General features: G+C 35.9%; 1 protein-coding gene across 1 annotated transcript in view; it reads left to right on the forward strand.

The window, feature by feature from the left end:
• LOC123535113 (calpain-B-like) overlaps positions 1 to 18,072 on the forward strand; it is a 28,925-nt gene extending 10,853 nt beyond the window's left edge. The window contains exons 9-12 of the mRNA XM_045317655.2: positions 269 to 385; positions 2,347 to 2,483; positions 3,982 to 4,193; positions 5,227 to 18,072. Of these exons, the coding sequence (XP_045173590.2) occupies positions 269 to 385; positions 2,347 to 2,483; positions 3,982 to 4,193; positions 5,227 to 5,257 (497 nt within the window). The 3' untranslated portion in view covers positions 5,258 to 18,072. The remainder of the gene's footprint in view (positions 1 to 268; positions 386 to 2,346; positions 2,484 to 3,981; positions 4,194 to 5,226) is intronic.
• The last annotated feature ends 2,046 nt before the right edge of the window (positions 18,073 to 20,118 follow it).

Here is a 20,118-nt window from a genome sequence, read left to right on the forward strand (position 1 = left end):
GCTGAATGATAAAAAAAAATGGTCCTGTGTTTAACCTTTAGCCTGCTGCCAGCAAGTGATTCTGCCTTTGCAACCAGTGCAGACCAAGATCTGTGCAGGCTGATCATGGTCTGCACTATTTGCTATTCAGTCAGTAAATTTTCCATAAACGTCCCTTCGAATAATATATGGTATTGCCCAAATTGAATGATGGACCAGTCCGTTATTGAAATATAGCAGGGTAAAGGTTAACATTTGAAGGAAAAAATGTGTGATTTTATATTTTCAGGTCATTTTGAGGTTATACGCGGAGAGTGGCTATTAGGCAGTAGTGCTGGTGGGTCGAGGAATGACCTGCAGAAGTTTGCAACAAATCCACAATTTTTATTGACTTTAACAGATCCAGGTAAAATCACCCTCAGCTTAACAATCTGACCTTGTCTAGCATTTTTATACTAAACTCGGTGGAATGCAGAATTACCATGATTAGAAAGAAATCAAAATAATGTTCAGCTCTAGATACAACATCTTAGTCCTGTAGTAGTTCGGCCTAAAGCAGGGCCCACGCTGTCGTTCGCCACTCGAGCCATTTGGCAAACCTGCGATGAAAGTGGCGAAGAAAAATCGCGAGTGGCGAAAATGAAAAAATGTTCATAATTTGGACCGCCATTTTGTTTCAGACGTTCTAAATCGTAACCTCCGAAAAATTATGTTAAAAAACAGTTGACTGGTTCCGATAAATTTACCTTATATAATTAACTTATTTTGGGATAGTACTATCCAGTCTGTGTTTACTTTACATATAACAGTGTGTAATAAACATCTTGACACGCGAGAAGATGCAATTTGCAATCAATTAGCAACCAATTATCGGGTTAAAATAATCTTTTTGTTTTGTTGTCATTACGGCAGATTAAATGATTGATGCCTTTAATTTCCATGGATCAAATGATTAATAAATAAATCGGCAAAATAATGAATGGTTTGATGAATTTTTAACGTTGTCGCCACCGTCAGACAGTATCTTAGTCACAGGCACGGGTCCAGTGTATTTTTTGTTTAATATAAAAATCCTTTTTTTTCACACAAATATCATACATGACACTGTGACGGGATTTTTGTTATCATTTTTTTTTTCATTTGACTAACATATAGAAAGCATATTTCTGTGAAAAAAGGTTGTTTTTTTATATTAATCAAAAAAAAAAATACACTGGACCCGTGTCTGTGATCTTAGTAAGTAATTAGTAAAGGTGTTTGCCAAGTTTTTTGAATGTCTTTAAAAGTTAGGAATGGATTTGAAATGTAATCCTGTATCAGGGTAGATTTCTCGGAAGCACACAGCCCCCGGACCATGCATTTACATAGTAGGCCCACAACAAAAAGAATCTGTAATGGAAAAATATTTCAGACAGGTTGCTTCAAACATCCACCACATTTTAAAATACAAAACTTGCTTTAGAGGTATACCCACTTTCATTCAAAAGTCCCCCTATATAGCTAGAATATCACCATTTGCTTACGGGAAGTAACAAAAATTTTCAACGCGCCGCGGGAAGGGAAACCTCTCCAGCACCCTCCCTACCGTTCCCGAGAAAAAAGGTGGCTCCAACTTTTTTCAGCCCAGTGTGGGCCCTGTAAAGGTAGACTAATCTAACATCGTTTACAAGCACTGACCTTTTGTTCAAGTGGGAGGGGCTATTTTTTGTAAGCAGATGACAATATTTAGCTTATTTATAATAGCATTGTTATGTCTTTATCATTTCATTTTATCTACTTTTTTTTCAGATAGTACATGCACTATGAATAATACATGACATTATAATAAAAAATATACATTTATTGAATGGCTTGCTGGTCAGTATTCTAGCATAAAACTGATGTTCTTGTCACTTTTTGAGGGTGTTTTAACAGGAGAGAAAACGTGTGTAAATAAAGAGATTCTCGCACTCGCGTGCTGTTAAAATACTTTCTGTATATGCGCGTTCTGTGGTAAAGCGTAAATGCATTAAAGGCCCCAAAACCGTTTTATTCAAAAGGAAATGACATCAGCATGAAAAATCAACGCAGACATTCCAGCGTGTTTCATGAAAATTTAATGACCCTGAGGGATGATTTATTTGTTTATTAGTTTTTTACGTATTTTATGCTAGAATAGCGTTAACACATGTTCATTTTGTGTTGTAACATCTTCAGAATCCCTCGGGAAATGTACCGGGTTTGGGCACCAACCAGTCCCTGGGAATTCTGCAGATGTTATAGCACAAAAAGACATGTGTTATCCCTGCAGTGAAGACTGACAACAAATCATTCAGTAAGTTCTTTATTACATGGTATACATAACCAAAATACTTGCTGTCATTTTAGATGATTTTAATGAAGAAACAGATGATCCTGACAGTGAGGGCAAGTGCAGTATAGTCATATCTCTGATGCAAGAACATCGTCAGTCTCGGAGAAACGTTAAAGTGAAACGTTTACAAATAGGTTTTATGTTATATCAGGTAAATCTGCTCTTTTTATTAATGTGCATATTAAAGAGAATTTGTTTTAAATAATTGGTAAGTGGTTTAATAAAACCTGGTGTCATGTTTTTTTTTATAGCATTAGTATATTAGAGAATGGTGTGAATTTTTTCTTATGTAAACTGTTAAGGTAGCTCTGCATGTCTGATAAACTTGAAGTCCTGGCATAATGTCATTAATCATAAAACATAGTTCATCCTACGTAGAAATGTCATTCCATATGTACATTTATAAAGACAGCAGCACTTAATCCTTTCTAAAGACAAAAAAAATAGCAAAAATGTTGACATGTGTAATAATTCCAAATAATAGTTTTTGTTTATCAAATATATTCACAAGGTCAGTGTATGTCATTGAAAATTGAACTGCAATTGCAAGTAAATAGGCACATCAAAGGGCAAACATTTTGAGCTTGACTACCAGTATGCAAAGTATATATAGAGAGCTTTCCTAGATGCTCCGGCGTCTGTGTCCGTGTCTACACCTTGGTTTCACTTTATCACTGTTATTATTGGATGGATTTGCTTCAAACTTTAAATACTTATTCCTCATCATTACCCACATCATATGACACAAGGGTTTTAACTCTTGTTTCAATATTTCATAAACCAACCCTTCTTTTTACTTAGAATTTCATGTACAAGTTTCAATGCACTTTCACTCTATCTCTGTTATTACTGAATGGATTTAATTCAAACTTAAACTATTAGTTCCATAATATTGCCCACATCATATGACACAAGGTTCATAACTCTGGCACCAAATTTTCTTGAATTATGCCCCAATTTTAGGTAATTTTGGTGCATTTTACTATATCTCTTTTATTACACAAAGGATTCAGGCTTAAAATATTTGTTCCACATCATCACCAACAACATATGACACAAAAGCCATAACTCATACACTAATATTTTATAAATTATGTCCCCTTTAAACTTCGAAATTCTGATAAAATTTGATGCATTTTCACTATATTTTTATTATTACTCAATGTGTTTGATTCAAATTTAAAGTACCTCTTCAGCATCACCATCCTCATCATGTGACACAAGGTCCATAACTCAGGCACAAGTATTTTGTGAATTATCCCCCACTTTACTGAGAATTTATATTTAATTTCTATATTTTTTCACCAAATCTCTGTTGTTACTAGATGGACTTGTGTCAAACTTGAAATGTTTGTTTTACATCATCATTCACATAATATGCCACAAGGTTCATAACGCTTTTTTTGATACATTTTCGCTCAACCTCTGTTATTACTAAATACATTTGGCTCAGACTAAAGTATTGTCTAGTATCATCATCCATCTGCACTTGAGTCATCAAACACTCCATTGGTAGCTCCAGCTTCCACAGATGTGCCCTATTTCACTATCCAACATCAAAATAATTAAGCGTGCTGTCTCCTGTGACAGCTCTTGTTCTGTAAGTTGCTCTGTTAAAGGATTTTTAACTGTTATATATATCTTTACAGACAGATGATACTGAACATTCTTTACCTGCAAGATATTTCAAATATCATCCAGATTGTGGTAAATCAGGAGTGTATATAAACTTTCGCGAAGTAAGTGGACGTTTTGAACTGAATCCAGGACATTATGTGATAATTCCTTCTAGTTTTAAACCTGATGACCAGTCTGCATTTATGCTGCGTGTGTTCGGAGAAAAGAAATTTGGATTGAAAGGGTGAGTTTATATTTATATGTAAATACAGTCAGTAAATTTAAAAAGTTAGGGGGCCTCCATGGTCAAGTGGTTACGGTCGCTGACTTCAAATTCACTTGCCCCTCAACAATGTGGGTTCGAGCCACTCTCAGGGCGTTGAATTCTTCATGTGAGGAAGCCATCCAGCTGGCTTACGCAAGGTCAATGGTTCTACCCAGGTGCCCACTCATGATGAAATAATGCACAGAGGGGCACCTGGGGTCTTCCTCCACCATCAAAGCTGGGAAGTCACCATATGACCTATAATCGTGTTGGTGCAACGTTAAACCCAACAAAAAAAAATCAAAAAAATCTTAAGTTTAAAGCTTATTATGCATATCAACTGTCTGACCTTCTTGATAAATTGTAGAATAACTTTTCCAAATTTAAGGTTACTTTAGGTACATTAGACTGTAAAACTTATGATAATCTCTCCAGATGTTTTTGTTAATTTGTCCTTGGCCATTGTTTCAGACTTTTGATTTAATGGCATTTGATCACTTTATGTTCATGTGTGGAGGTTTGCAGCTGCTAACCTTGGTTCAAGGTTTAAACTTCGTTTTGAGGCCAGTCTCCAAATTGAGGGATAAATGCAAAAGAAGTCTAAATGCTTCTTCGTCTGTATGCACATAAAGCTCTTTAGCACTCACCCCTGAAATGCAGTCTTGCCATTGGTCAGTTGTAAAAAAAATGCTCAGAAACAGCCAATCAGATGCTACATAGCTTTTGAAACAACAGCCAATCAGATGCTACATAGCTTTTGAGACAACAGCCAATCAGATGCTACATAGCTTTTGAAACAACAGCCAATCAGATGCTACATAGCTTTTGAAACAACAGCCAATCAGATGCTACATAGCTTTTGAGACAGGTGTCCAAACACAGTTTTATAACTTTTGGTACAGTACTGGTCACAAGTGTTTGTACATGACTACGTGAAAACTGGTATTGAACTAAATTTCTTTAGTGAGCCCTCATGCTCACAAGTATAATTTTTATTGATTTATTTTTACAGACCATTGCCGCCTGCACCAGAACCTGAATGAACCCCGATTTGTATGTATGGGTGCGACTGTATCCTGGCATTACCTCCAAGGTGGTTCGAGAATCTTTCACAAAGCAAAACTCCTGCAGTGTTTTTTATTCCTCAGAAAATATTCTCTCACCTTTAAGAATGGTGCTAGAAAAGTGTACCTCACGCTTTAAATTCAAGTGCTCAGAATAGCAGGTAAACATGGAGGTACCCTGACTTTACCTTCAACGAGAACCAAGAAACATTTACTAACATTACTTTATTTATTTTACCCGATTTCTACCATTGAAATTGATGTGAAAATGCAGAGAAAATGGGCAATTTAGTGTTCTGTTTATTGTACTGAGTTGTGCAGTAATTGAAAATTTGAATGAAATACCAGAATTCACATGAAAGATCTTTAATAAAAACCATAATTTCCAAGGTTGTTGTATATCAAGCAAAACTTTATTGTAATGTTATTCATATGTATTGCTCATGTATCTTCACTAAATATTTAAGAATTTAACACTATTTTCACTTCATTCTGTTAATTTAATATAACACCTGGCTCAAGATTGTTTGAAAATCAATATTTAATAGGATACTTGACCTGATTTAGAGCTTCATCAAAGAAGATTCTGTGTGTAGATCTGAATACATTGTAGAAATGATATTGGAGATTCAAAAATATGATACATGTACATACAAATTCAAAATGTGCCACATTTTCTTTATGGATTTGTTTGCTTGATCATATACTTTATGGATTGTTTATGTGAGGAAGCTACCCTTACAGAAGAAAAAGGCCTGCTGCGTACTCTTGCTGTGTACATACAGCGTATATGATGCGTACATGATGTGTACTGAAATCAAGGGCTTTAAATAGTACGCAGGATATACACCGCACATACACCAGTACGTTTGTAGTACACTTTTGACATGCAAATGAGCTCTGCCGCGTACTACTTGCTGCGTACATGCTGTGGACTACATAGTACACAGGATGTACGCTGGAGGAATTTAGTATGCGGGAAATAGTACGCAGCATGTACGCGGCACATACACTTTTCACATGCAAATGAGCCTGCGTTGTACTAGCCCTGCGGCGTACATGCTGTGTACTCCTGCAGCATACATGCTGTGTACTCCTGGCCCGAGTCCTGCGGCATACATGCTGTGTACTCCTGCTGCATACATGCTGTGTACTCTTGTGGCGAAACTGCTGTGATAATGTAAATTCCTTACCCCACCAACTTTTGTATGCAAATGCTGATCATTTGGACAGAAAAAAACAGAAAAAAGATAAGTGACATGCATCAATAAGTATTTACCCTTACCATAATAATGTAGATTGATATTATCAAATAAATTAGTATGCTTTTCTTCATCCACTTTTCAATGAAATAAATCAATTTTTGTAGCATGTAATTTGGTAAACATTTGAAGAAAATGGCGCAACTGCATCAAGGGGAAACAACTTTAATGCAACGAAATATAAGTGTTATGATTTATTATAGACGATGTGTGCGTAGTATGTATTTATATTGATTAAAATCCATCTGAGAACAATCTAGGACTGGAATTATATAAGCATTTACATGTATACACTTTTACGTCTGTAAAAAGTAGCGCACCAAAAAATTTTGGATTGATTTTTAGCTCGACTATTCATAGAATAGTGAGCTATTGCACTCGCCCATGCGTCGGCGTCCGCGTCGGCGTCCGCGTCCGCGTCCGCGTCCCGATTTTGGTTAAGGTTTTGTATGTAAGCTGGTATCTCAGTAACCACTTGTGGGAATGGATTGAAACTTCACACACTTATTCACTGTGACAAACTGACTTACATTGCACAGGTTCCATAACTCTATTTTGCTTTTTTACAAAATTATGCCCCTTTTTCGACTTAGAAATTTTTGGTTAAGGTTTTGTATGTAAGCTGGTAACTCAGTAACCACTTGTGGGAATGGATTGAAACTTCACACACTTATTCACTGTGATGAACTGATCTACATTGCACAGGTTCCATAACTCTATTTTGCTTTTTTACAAAATTATGCCCCTTTTTCGACTTAGAAATTTTTGGTTAAGGTTTTGTATGTAAGCTGGTATCTCAGTACTTACTAATGGGAATGGATTGAAACTTCACATACTTGTTCACTATCATGATCGACATGCACTAAGCAAGTCCCATAACTCTACTCTCTTTTTTTTCAAAATTATGCCCCTTTTTCGACTTAGCAGTTTTTGGTTAAATTTTTGTATGTAATCTGATATCTCAGTATCTACTAATTGGAATGGATTGAAACTTCACACACTTGTTCACTGTCATGATCTAACATGCACTGTGAAGGTCCCATAACTCTACTTGGCATTTTTACAAAATTATGCCCCTTTGACTTAGCAGTTTTTTGTTAAGTTTTTATATGTAAGCTGGTATCTCAGTATCCACAAATTGGAAAGGATTGAAACTTCACACACTTGTTCACTGTCATGATATGACATGCAGTACAGAGGTTCAATACCTCTGCTTTGCATTTTACAAAATTATGCCCCTTTTTCAACTTTTGTATTCATTCAGTTGACAAGGCTGTTGAATAGTCGAGCGTTGCTGTCCTCCGACAGCTCTTGTTTCCAATGGGGCGAGTGCAATTAGCCAAAAACGTTCTGAAAATATACGAGCGGCAAATCAGATGAACAACTTTTTAATCTGGTGAGGCCTAAATGAGTTAACATAATTAGCATTAAAGCCTTTATAAAACATGATAGAATGGTGTTTTGCTTAAGAGTATTCAAATTACAGTGAGAGCTATTAATTCTTCTCATTCAGGCGCTGTTGAGGCATATATATCTTGGTAATTATTTCATGTATTACAAAATGTAATGCAACGAAGTTCAAATAAGGCTTTTCAATTATCCAAGTTAGAAAGCTCCAGGATTAATTCAAAATGAAAAAGAATATATTTTTACACTGCATGCAAGGTGCAGCTCAGAAATCACTAAGATGTAAGCTTCACAAATGAACATTGCAAATAGTAAATGGTAAATTTTCATTGTTCAGAATACCGGGAATCTGAACTATTCTATGCTATTAAGATAAAAGTTACTCGGAAATCAAGTTCTTGCTTCCAAAAAAAAAAAAAATGTACAAATCCTTCCTGCATGAAGTGTACTTCAGACTTTTACCTAAAAAAATTCAAAGTATAAACACCAAAAGAAAATGAACAAGTCCCTCCCGCGTATATGAAGTTTACTTCAGACTTTAACTTATAAAAAAAAAAAACTAAGTATAAATGCCAAAAGAAATTGTACAAGTCTTTTCCGCGTATATGAAGTGTACTGCACAAATTTCAAAGTATCTGCGGTGTACATGCAGTGTACTATTTTCTTGTACAAGTCCCTCCTGCGTACATGCAGTGTACTCCTTAAATTTTCAGAGTCTGTGCTGCATACTTGAAGTGTACTAGTGACCTCCTGCGTACATGCTGTGTACTCGTCGAAATAGTACGCGGCATGTACACGGCATGCGGTGTATGTAAAATGTACTCCTCTGGCATACTACTGTGTTCGCGGCATATACACAGCAAATGCGCAGCATGTACGCCACAGAGGCTTGCTTCTGTAAGGGTATCCAGCTGACATGCAAAAGGTTGGTGGTTCTACCCAGATTCCTGTCTGAAATTAGGGCTAGAAGGGCTTTTGGGTTTTCTTTCACCTTCATAGGCTGGAAAGTTACAAGTTAGTTGTGAACTGTCTTGGTGGAACTGAAAAAAAAAACCCATCATTTTGTCCAAAATGGCTTCTTTTGGAACATGAATACTTGGTTTCCTTAAAAAATGGGAATATATCTGTATATTGACATTTTATTTCATGTATTAATAAATCCTTGAAAATGTTTCACAGCATAAGTCTGTGTAGGATGTAAATGTTGCTCATACTGTTGCTACATTGTACAATCATAACATGTTAGTTTACATGTGTTTTGATACTATTACAATACCTGTCAAGTTTCTAAAATATGAAAGAGTGAGATTTGTGCGAGTCGTGGGGGATGGGTGTAAGAAATTGTTTGTGCACCCTGCCATGAGTGGTGGGGGCATATAGATTTGGTCTTGTCCGTCCGTCCGTGCATCCGTCTGTCCGAAGTTCGTGACGCACCTAGCTCAAAAAGTATTTGACATAAATTGATGAAACCTTGCATGAGTCTTTATCATGATATGAACTTGCGCACCTCCTATTTTTCATCTGGCTCCGCCCCCTATTTTTAGAGTTATGGCCCCTGAAATAGTGAAAAATGCACATTTTCACCTTGTGACATGCCTAGCTCAAAAAGTATTTGATATAGATTCATGAAACCTTGCATGAGTCTTAATCATGATATGAACTTGCGCACCTCCTATATTTCATTTGAGTCCACTCCCTATTTTCAGAGTTATGGCCCCTGAAATAGTCAAAAATGCACATTTTTACCTTGTGACATGCCTAGCTCAAAAAGTATTTGATATAGATTCATTAAACCTTGCATGAGTCTTAATCATGATATGAACATGCGCACCTCCTATTTTTCATTTGGGTCCGCCCCCTGTTTTTAGTTATGGCCCCTGAAATAGTCAGAAATGTACATTTTCACCTTGGGACGCACCTAGCTCAAAAAGTATTTAAAATAAATGGTTGAAAACTTGCATAAGTCTTTATCATGATATAAACTTGCACACCTCTAATTTTTTGGCTGGCTCCACCCCCTATTTTTAAAGTTATAGCCCCTGAAATAGTAAAAAAAATGCACTTTTTCACCTAATTATGTGCCTAGCTCAAAAAGTATTAGATGTAAATTCAGGAAACCTTGCTTGAGTCTTTAACATGATATGACCTTGCACACTTGGCATTCTTCTTGAGAATCTTAGCTCTTATTACAGAGTTATGGCCCTTGAAATAGCCAAAATAGTGGATTTTTTGTTTGACGCCCATAGCTCAAAAAGTATAAGGCCTAGAATAATGAATCCTTTTCATAAAATGTTTGTTGAGGCTGTACCCCATTAAGACTGCAGACATTTGAATTATTGCCCCTTATTTGTGACAGATACCAGTGGGGGTTGGGGGATGGGGGTCACACCCTGTGTCCTACAGACACATTCTAGTTTTAAATATACATGAAAATATGCATTCTGGTGCTTTCTGAGACCATTAATATGAATTTCAGGTCCACCCTTTTTTGCCTTGCTTTAACACATTCTATATGGAAAACACATGATTTTTTTGTTTAATTTTATTTCATGATAGATCTATACAAGAAAATTTAGTTTTCTAAAAAAACAAATAAAATAAATAATGTGATTTTGTCAGTGAAACTGTTTTGAGTTTTTATTACAGCCGTGATATAAAATGTATCTATGAAGTTCAACCTAAATGTTTAATACAAACAAACGTTTCACTGATCTACATATTCTACTTTCGATTTGAAATGTACTTTCGGTTTGAACCTGGACCGGAAAAACGGTTGTGCATACAACTTACTTCCTACATAGCTTGCAGAAAGCCAAACAAGGTCCATTGTCTGCTTTTCTAAGCTAAGGAAATTCCAGTTCCCACGCGTTGTTATATTTTGACGAATATAATTCTTCTTTTTTTCTGGCGTCTTCATGTTTTTTTTTAGTGTCGGTCAAGGTCAGGTGCATGAATGGTTCTAATACTTTTCCGACATGAATGCAACATCCACGAATAGCATAAATAGTAACCAGTCAGTCAGTATCAGTGATTTACGTAATTGGCTCGTAGTCATTCGGAACTTAACGCATCAATTTGATTGGTACAGTCTCTCTCGGGAAGCTTCGGTTAAAGCAAAAACTGGCTTGAACCAGTTTCGGCAGGTCTGTTACGTAATCAGTACATTAAAAATGACACTTGACATGTGTTTTGTGTTTATTGTTGTCTCATCCTGTCTAAAATAACGATGCCAGATGGCAAATTAGAGAAAATAATTAAGCGGCCCACAAATTTTTTGGTCTGATTTTTTAAGAAAGCGTGAGAAAATGCTCCAAATTCGTTAAGTCGTGATCAAACCTTGAATTCGTGAGAATCACGATTCAAGCGTCAGACTTGACAGGTATGAATTTCTCACTATGCTACTTTTCCACAAAATCATGATATTACTCAGTGCTTTGATACAGTATAATGCTGATAAGCCATGTTGGCATGGCGACTTGACTCGGTATCAATCTGCTACTTCCTTGCTTTAAGAGTTGCATCCATACTGACAATGATTTTGTACTTTAAGAATGCTCATCTTGAAAAGGGGAACAATTTGTTTGTAGAAATCAGTATTTTTGTTATAATAATGAAGACTTGGTAATATTTAGAAGAGTTTTATTTTTACCAGTAAAACATTGATTCTAATTCTGGAGGATAATTGTTAGTATTTTCTGCAAAAGTAATGTTTGTATTATATCCAGTAATAGTTTTAGCATTATTTCAAATAATAGTGCTAGCATTAATTCAAGTAACAGTGTTAGCATGAACTTAAGTAACAATCAGAATTTTCTCCAATAATTGTGTTGAGGAATATGAAGTTTGAATTATTAATGACACAAATAAGTCAAAAGTTTTGAGAAAATTTCCCCACAGTCTTGTTTTAGGAGGTGGGGAGGGTGGTGGTGGGGGAGGAGATGAGATGCATTCTTTATTTTTATCTCAAGTAAATGAATCAGGACATTCTGCCAAGTATTTGCCAGTTGCAACGAGTCAGGTCTGTACCTTCAAACGCAAAGACATTAGACACTAAACCACATGCAAGGGCACTCTTGTTTTGGGGCTTTGTCACTTGATGATAACCTTCATTAAAGTTGCTCAATAACTGTGATATGTAATCTTTATATTTTCTTATTATTGTTAAATTACTAAATGAAAATCTTATTTGTATGTTTGTGATGTTTGGGATTAAAGCAGCCACAAAGTTGAGGAAAATTAGTGGCCAATCAGCATATTCCATGTTTTTCAGTGAATTATTGAAATATAAGCATGAAATATATCTGGTATTTTCACTGGTTAGACAGTGCAAAATGGGTAGAGGTTTATTTAAAACATGAAATTAAAAAAGAAAATTTGATTGTTGTACATGTAAGATCAAAATATTTTTCAGTCTGGAACAGTATTATATCTTACATGCCTTTGTGAAAATATTGCTTCTGATGTTCAATTGTGGAAGATTTCACATAATAGTGGGAGAGGTTCTGTCCATATATTTGTATAAAAGTCACTGGATTCAAATTTTACAAAGTCTGATGTTTGCAACATCAAAAAAATACATGTCCAAAAATAGCAAATTTGTCTGATGTTACAGTCTTACTATAGTAGAATTCCATTACAAAATATGTTTAACTTACTATAGTTGTTTTATCATATAAAGACGTATAAATATTGTGCAATAGTGTCACTTTTTAAACATTTTGAAATTGATTGTTTTTCATAATTGATTGTATTATATTAATTAGTGCTGTGTTTTTAATTTGCTAGTCTTATATATTATATATATATATAGAGTTCTTAACCCTTATCTTGCTAAATTTCTAAAATGGACTTGTCCATCATTCAATTTGGGCAATACCATTTATTATTTGAAGGGGTGTTCACTGAAAATTTACTAACTGAATGGCGAACAGTGCAGGTATGGACGTGCATGAACTGCTAAATTTCTATAATGAACTTGTCCATCTTTCAATGTGGACAGTATCATTAATTGTAAAAGGGGTGCTTACCAAAATGATACTGACTAAATGGCGAACAGTGCAGACCATGATCTGTGCAGGCTGATCTTGGTCTGTACTGGTTGCAAAGGCAGAATCACTTGCCGCCAGCAGGCTAAGGGTTAAATGTTCAAACTTTAGAAAAGGCACTTTGAGTGTTTAATCAGTAGTATTTGTCTAAATTCAGTCACTGTGGTCGTGTTTTGACTTTTACATCAAAATGCATTTTAATGTATCAAATAAAATACAGAAGTAGTACCTGTTCTTTGTAAAGTATGAAATTTCAAACTGGTGTTATAGGTTAAGAATAATGAAAACATTTGCAAAAGTTATTCTTATAATTTCAAAATGTATGTAACAATTTGTTATTCTAAAGCTATTGTCTTCCATCTTGGCATCACATGACTGTACATGTAATGGATACAGATAAATATATTTCATATTGGCAGTTTCAAAATTAAGTGTTATTTCCTATATGTCAGATTAATGGTAAACTTTGTTGGCTGATAAGAGATCCTCCATGAAATTTAGGGACAATAAACACTTGAGTCACTATTCTTCTCTATGTAAATGTTGTAAGTCATTCTGATCCCCTAGATCTATAAGGTTGTTTACTACAAACAGGATGTATATTTTGAGAGCACCTACTTGAAAATTCATATTATACTTGCCTATTGGCTTTTCCAGTGTGATTTTCTAGCTTGGTACTCTTCCAAGTATACCTCCATAGTGTACAGAAAAATGTCAAATAACATTAAGTCAAATTCAATGGGACAGGCAAAATTAGTTCGATCTGTCGGGAGTTCAAGCTTTGGAACTGTATACATATATAGGAATTTTGCTGGGACATGCTGAAGGGTTTGAGCGAAGGGTTGTGTTCAGGGAGCTGTAGACTAGTGGTTAAGGTGTCGGCCACTCAACCCGGGGATCATAGGTTTGAGCCCCACTGGGGTCACGTCCATGACTTCTCATATGATTCCAATACTGGTTTTTCCAAGAAGCGGACCCGAGAGTGGTTCAAATTAGCTTAAAGCTTCATCACGATCGAACTAAAATAAATTAGTATAAACTAAACTAATTATCCAAGTTCAAGCGAACGCAGTTCGACTGTAATAGTACTCATGAGCTTATATCATTGAATGGCTTAGCAGTCAACAGTTGAAATGGGAAGTTTAATTACATGATAACGGTTTTATTTTAAAATTTTTTGCTTATTAGCCTGGAAATATAGATTTTTATATATGGGACGCATTATGGAAACGCCCTTGGAGGGGGGGGGGATGGCAGGGGGTCGGTGCCTGCAAACTTTGTCCGGAGCATTTCTTCTTCATGTGTCGAGGGATTTTTCTGTAACTTGGCGTAAATGTTCGTCGTCATGAAATGGAGTGTCTTGTGCAAGAACCAGGTCCCTAGGTTTAAGGTCAAGGTCACACTTAAAGGTTAAAGTTCAGATACAAGAACAACTTAACAAGCTCTCGACTGGCGTATTTTGTGACTATGCCACCCTTGTTTTTCTTCAAATTTGTGACATATGTGTTTGCCAATGTATACAGTGCTTTCCTATATTTTAACATAATACTTCATACTCTTATTTGCTTTATTAGCTCACCTGTCGCAAAGTGACAAGGTGAGCTTTTGTGATCGCGCGGTGTCCGTCGTCCGACCGTGCGTGCGTCAGTCCGTAAACTTTTGCTTGTGACCACTCTAGAGGTCACATTTTTCATGGGATCTTTATGAAAGTTGGTCAGAATGTTCACCTTGATGATATCTAGGTCAGCTCGAAACTGGGTCACGTGCCATCAAAAACTAGGTCAGTAGGTCTAAAAATAGAAAAACCTTGTGACCTCTCTAAAGGCCATATATTTCACAAGATCTTCATGAAAATTGGTCAGAACGTTCACTTTGATGATATCTAGGTCAAGTTCGAAACTGGGTCACGTGCCATCAAAAACTAGGTCAGTAGGTCAAATAATAGAAAAACCTTGTGACCTCTCTAGAGGCCATATTTTTCATGGGATCTGTATGAAAGTTGGTCTGAATGTTTATCTTGATGATATCTAGGTCAAGTTTGAAACTGGGTCACGTGCCATCAAAAACTAGGTCAGTAGGTTAAATAATAGAAAACCTTGTGACCTCTCTAGAGGCCATATTTTTCATTGGATCTGTATGAAAGTTGGTCTGAATGTTCATCTTGATGATATCTAGATCAAGTTCGAAACGGGGTCACGTGCGGTCAAAAACTAGGTCAGTAGGTCTAAAAATAGAAAAACCTTGTGCCCTCTCTAGAGGCCATATATTTCATGAGATCTTTATGAAAATTGGTCAGAATGTTCACCTTGATGATATCTAAGTCAAGTTCGAAAGTGGGTCACGTGCCCTCAAAAACTAGGTCAGTAGGTCAAATAATAGAAAAACCTTGTGACCTCTCTAGAGGCAATGTTTTTCATGAGATCTGTATGAAAGTTGGTCTGAATGTTCATCTTGATGATATCTAGGTCAAGTTCGAAAGTGGGTCACGTGCCGTCAAATACTAGGTCAGTAGGTCAGATAATAGAAAAACCTTGTGACCTCTCTAAAGGCCATATTTTTCATGGGATCTGTATGAAAGTTGGTCTGAATGTTCATCTTGATGATATATAGGTCAAGTTTGAAACTGGGTCAACTGCGATCAAAAACTAGGTCAGTAGGTCTAAAAATAGAAAAACCTTGTGACCTCTCTAGAGGCCATACTTGTGAATGGATCTCCATAAAAATTGGTCAGAATGTTCATCTTGATGATATCTAGGTCAAGTTCGAAAGTGGGTCACGTGCCATCAAAAAGTAGGTCAGTAGGTCAAATAATGAAAAAACGTTGTGACCTCTCTAGAGGCCATATTTTTCATGGGATCTGTATGAAAGTTGGCCTGAATGTTTATCTTGATGATATATAGGTCAAGTTTGAAACTGGGTCAACTGCGATCAAAAACTAGGTCAGTAGGTCTTGAAATAGAAAAACCTTGTGACCTCTCTGGAGGCCATACCCTTAAATGGATCTTCATGAAAATTGGTCAGAATGTTCATCTTGATGATATCTAGGTCAAGTTTGAAACTGGGTCACGTGCCTTGAAAAACTAGGTCAGTAGGTCAAATAATAAAAAAACCTTGTGACCTCTCTAGAGGCCATACTTTTCATGGGATCTGTATGAAAGTTGGTCTGAATGTTCATCTTGATGATATCTAGGTCAGGTTTGAAACCTGGTCAACTGTGGTCAAAAACTAGGTCAGTAGGTCTAAAATTAGAAAAATCTTTTGACCTCTCTAGAGGCCATATTTTTCAATGGATCTTCATGAAAATTGGTCTGAATGTTCACCTTGATGATATCTAGGTCAGTTTCGAAACTTGGTCACGTGCGGTCAAAAACTAGGCTAGTAGGTATAAAAATAGAAAAACCTTGTGACCTCTCTAGAGGCCATATTTTTCATGAGATCTTCATGAAAATTAGTGAGAATGTTCACCTTGATATCTAGGTAAAGTTCAAAACAGGGTCACGTACCTTTGAAAACTAGGTCAATAGGTCAAATAATAGAAAAACCTTGTGACCGCTCTAGAGACCATATTTTTCAATGGATCTTCATGAAAATTGATCAGAATTTTTATCTTGATAATATCTAGGTCAAGTTCAAAACTGGGTCACATGAGCTCAGAAACTAGGTCACTATGTCAAATAATAGAAAAAACGACATCATACTTAAAACTGGATCATGTGGGAAGAGGTGAGCGATTCAGGACCATCATGGTCCTCTTGTTTTTAACAGTATTTTCACTGTTTTAGCTATACAGTCAAACCTGTCTATAAAGACCACCCTTGGGAGAGCCATAATGTGGTCTTTTTTGGGAGGTGGTCTTTATTCACAGGTTAAAACTCATTGAAAATGTTAAAATGGGAAACAAAACATGTGGTCTTTAGAGCCAGGTGGTCTCTGTTCAGAGGTGGTCTTTAACACAGGTTTGACTTTATTTGCATGTGTGATATTAGGAAAACTTTTATAAGTTCATTCCAATTACTGATAAGGCCTAAAAAAAATTATTTGTTTCCGGTAACATGCTCAAAAAAATTAGGGTAGGTAGGTCGGTATTTTTTTTAGGGGGGAATTTTTTTTTATTAAGTAAGACTTTTCAGAAATTATTATTGTGTCAAAAAATTAATACCAATAAGGGGGTTATGCCTTTAGAGCATCAGTAAGTAGATTTCTAACATCATTGACCATGTTTAAAGCATAAAAAGTGCAGTTTTGCAACTGAAAAAAATCTCCAATGCCATAAAATGATTTAGGGTCGGGCAAAAAATTTAGGGTAGGTCAGGATACCGGAAAAAAAAAAATTTCTTTAGGCCAATTCCATAAACAAATAAATATTGTTAAGTTCATATGCAGTAAAATGTTAAAAAAGATCCTAATGGATTGCTGCATTTGTGTTAAATAATTTTATTATGGTTGTGATAATTATGTATGCTTATTTCTTGTCAAGTATGGTGCTATATCACGATGTGTGTAATTCTCATGGAAATAAATGCAAATGAATATAATTTGAAATACCACACAGCTGGTGTAAAAAGAGCAGTTATTTTCAGTGAGGGTAGTGCACCACTAAATGGTTACCATAGCATGCTTTCTGACAGTTTCTATTTTTCCAGTATGCTTTAAAATAGTTCCTATACTTATGGACATTTCCTGTATTTTTACTAGTTTTTCTAGACTTATATGTAATATTTAACTGTAACATTATCCACTAACAAAAATAGCAGATATTCTCAGAAAAAAAGAAATATAAGGTAAATACTGTTTAACAATGAACATTTTGAAAATCATAAACTATTCATGTAAGATTTACAGAGTTGTTGGCATAGTATATAAAAAAACAATCGGGATGTCTACTAGTTTTTCACTCTTCTGACATGCAGTTTTAATTACTGACAATCCTTTCTGTAGTACTTGTTTGTGCTTCATTTTTAGTAGTTTTTTGGTATTGTTATTTCTGAACAAATTGATGTATTTATGTATTTTATTCATATAGCATTTCATACTATTTTGGAGATATTATTTGATATAAAAACAGAATTTTAAAATGAAATTTCTATAGTTTTCCTTGCTTTCAGTTGATGGTAGAAAATATTGTTTTAGGTGGGGCATCATTTTAGGTAGTTAATTAGTTCATAATAGAAGGCATCACTTGAGGTAGTTCATGATTGAGGGCATCACTTGAGATAGTTCATAATAGAAGGCATTGCATGAGGTAGTTTATGATTTAGGGCATCACTTGAGAAAGTTCATACTAGAAGGCATCACTTAAGGTAGTTCATAATAGAAGGCATCACTTGAGGTAGTTCATAAATATATAGAAGAGTTCATAACAGAAGGCAGCATCTGATGAAGCTCATAACAGAAATCATCACATGAGGTCGTTTATGAAAGAAGGCATCTCTTAAGGTAGTTCATAAATATAGGCCATTGCTTGAGGAAGTTCATAATAGAGGGTAGTTCATAATAGAAGGCATCGCTTGAGGAAGTTAATAAAAGAAGCACCACTTGAGGTAGTTCATAATAGAAGGAATCACTTGAGGTAGTTCATAATAGAAGGCATCACTTAAGGTAATTCATAACAGAAGCATCACTTTGTGTTCATAACAGAAGGCATCGTTTGAGGTAGTTCATAATAGAAGACATCACTTTATGTAGCTTATAACAGAAACCACCGATTGTGATTGTTCATAACAGAAAACATCACTTAAGGTAGTTCTAAACAGAAGGCATCACTTGAGGTAGTTCATAACAAAAGGCATCCCTTGAGGATGTTTATAATAGAAGGCATCAGTTGAAGTAGTACATATCAGAAGGCATCACTTGATGTAGTTCATAAGAGAAGAGTTCATAACAGAAGGCAGCATCTGATGAAGTTCCTAACAGAAATCATCACTTGAGGTGGTTCATGAAAGAGGGCATCTCTTAAGGTAGTTCATAAATATAGGTCATTGCTTGAGGAAGTTCATAATAGGGGGTAGTTCATAATAGAAGGCATCGCTTGAGGAAGTTAATAAAAGAAGGCACCGCTTGAGGTAGTTCATAATAGAAGGAATCACTTGAGGTAGTTCATAATAGAATGCATCGTTTGAGGTAGTTCATAATAGAACGCATCACTTGAGGTAATTCATGACAAAAGGCATCGCTTGAAGATGTTTATAAAAGAAGGCATCGCTTGCGGAAGTTCATAATAGAAGGCATCACTATAGGTAGTTCATAATAGAAGACATCACTTGAGGTAGTTTGTATCAGAAGGCATTGCTTGAGGTAGTTCATTACAGAAAGCATCGCTTGTGGTAGTTTATAACAGAGGGCATCGCTTCAGTAGTTCATAATAGAAGGCATCATTTTAGGTAGTTCATAACGGGCAATGATCAGCTGTTGGTTTCTTCTCCCTTACGAGCCACAGACAACACGGTGCACGTTAATTAATGAATCTAAGCTTTCCGACAACCCCTTCCCACCCCGCCCCCGTTACAATAAGATATATATACTCTGACTAGCTGTCGTCATAATACTCACACTGGCCATAGCTTTCGCAGAATCGGTGGATAACTATGGCCGGCTGACTACATTTACGCTGTCATAGGTAAGTTTTCTAATGAGTTTTTCACGTTTGGCTGAAAACAACCAGTGAGACAGGAGCCCACATGTGTACTCTTCCAGCCACAAACACTTGTTCAGTGCAATTCTCTGTCATTAGTGTAAACACTTCTGTACAGTTTGACGAGGGACTGCCGTTTTTGTAGAATTTCCATCAAAAATGGTAAAATCTTCTACAAAGCGACCCCTGTGCACGTTTGCATCAATTCGTAAGTATGTCACTGTCAAGCAACAACTATTCCTTCGTAATCGGTGAATTTTCATTGCAGGCATATAAAATAATCAACCAAAAATGATTCCAACGCAGTGCGGTGGGTACAATTGCAACGCATTACGGTGTATCTTGTTTCTTTAATGTTCGTTATGGACTTTTAACTTAACTAAACAGCACTTTTCCCGGGATTTTGATTGGGGTAGGTCCATGAAATCACTTTGACATTAGACAGCTACAGAATCCTTTTATTTTCGTGAAAACAAACGTTTTATTGCCATATTT

The sequence above is a fragment of the Mercenaria mercenaria genome, chromosome 12 (genome assembly GCF_021730395.1).
Source record: "Mercenaria mercenaria strain notata chromosome 12, MADL_Memer_1, whole genome shotgun sequence".
Taxonomy (NCBI): Eukaryota; Metazoa; Mollusca; class Bivalvia; order Venerida; family Veneridae; genus Mercenaria; species Mercenaria mercenaria.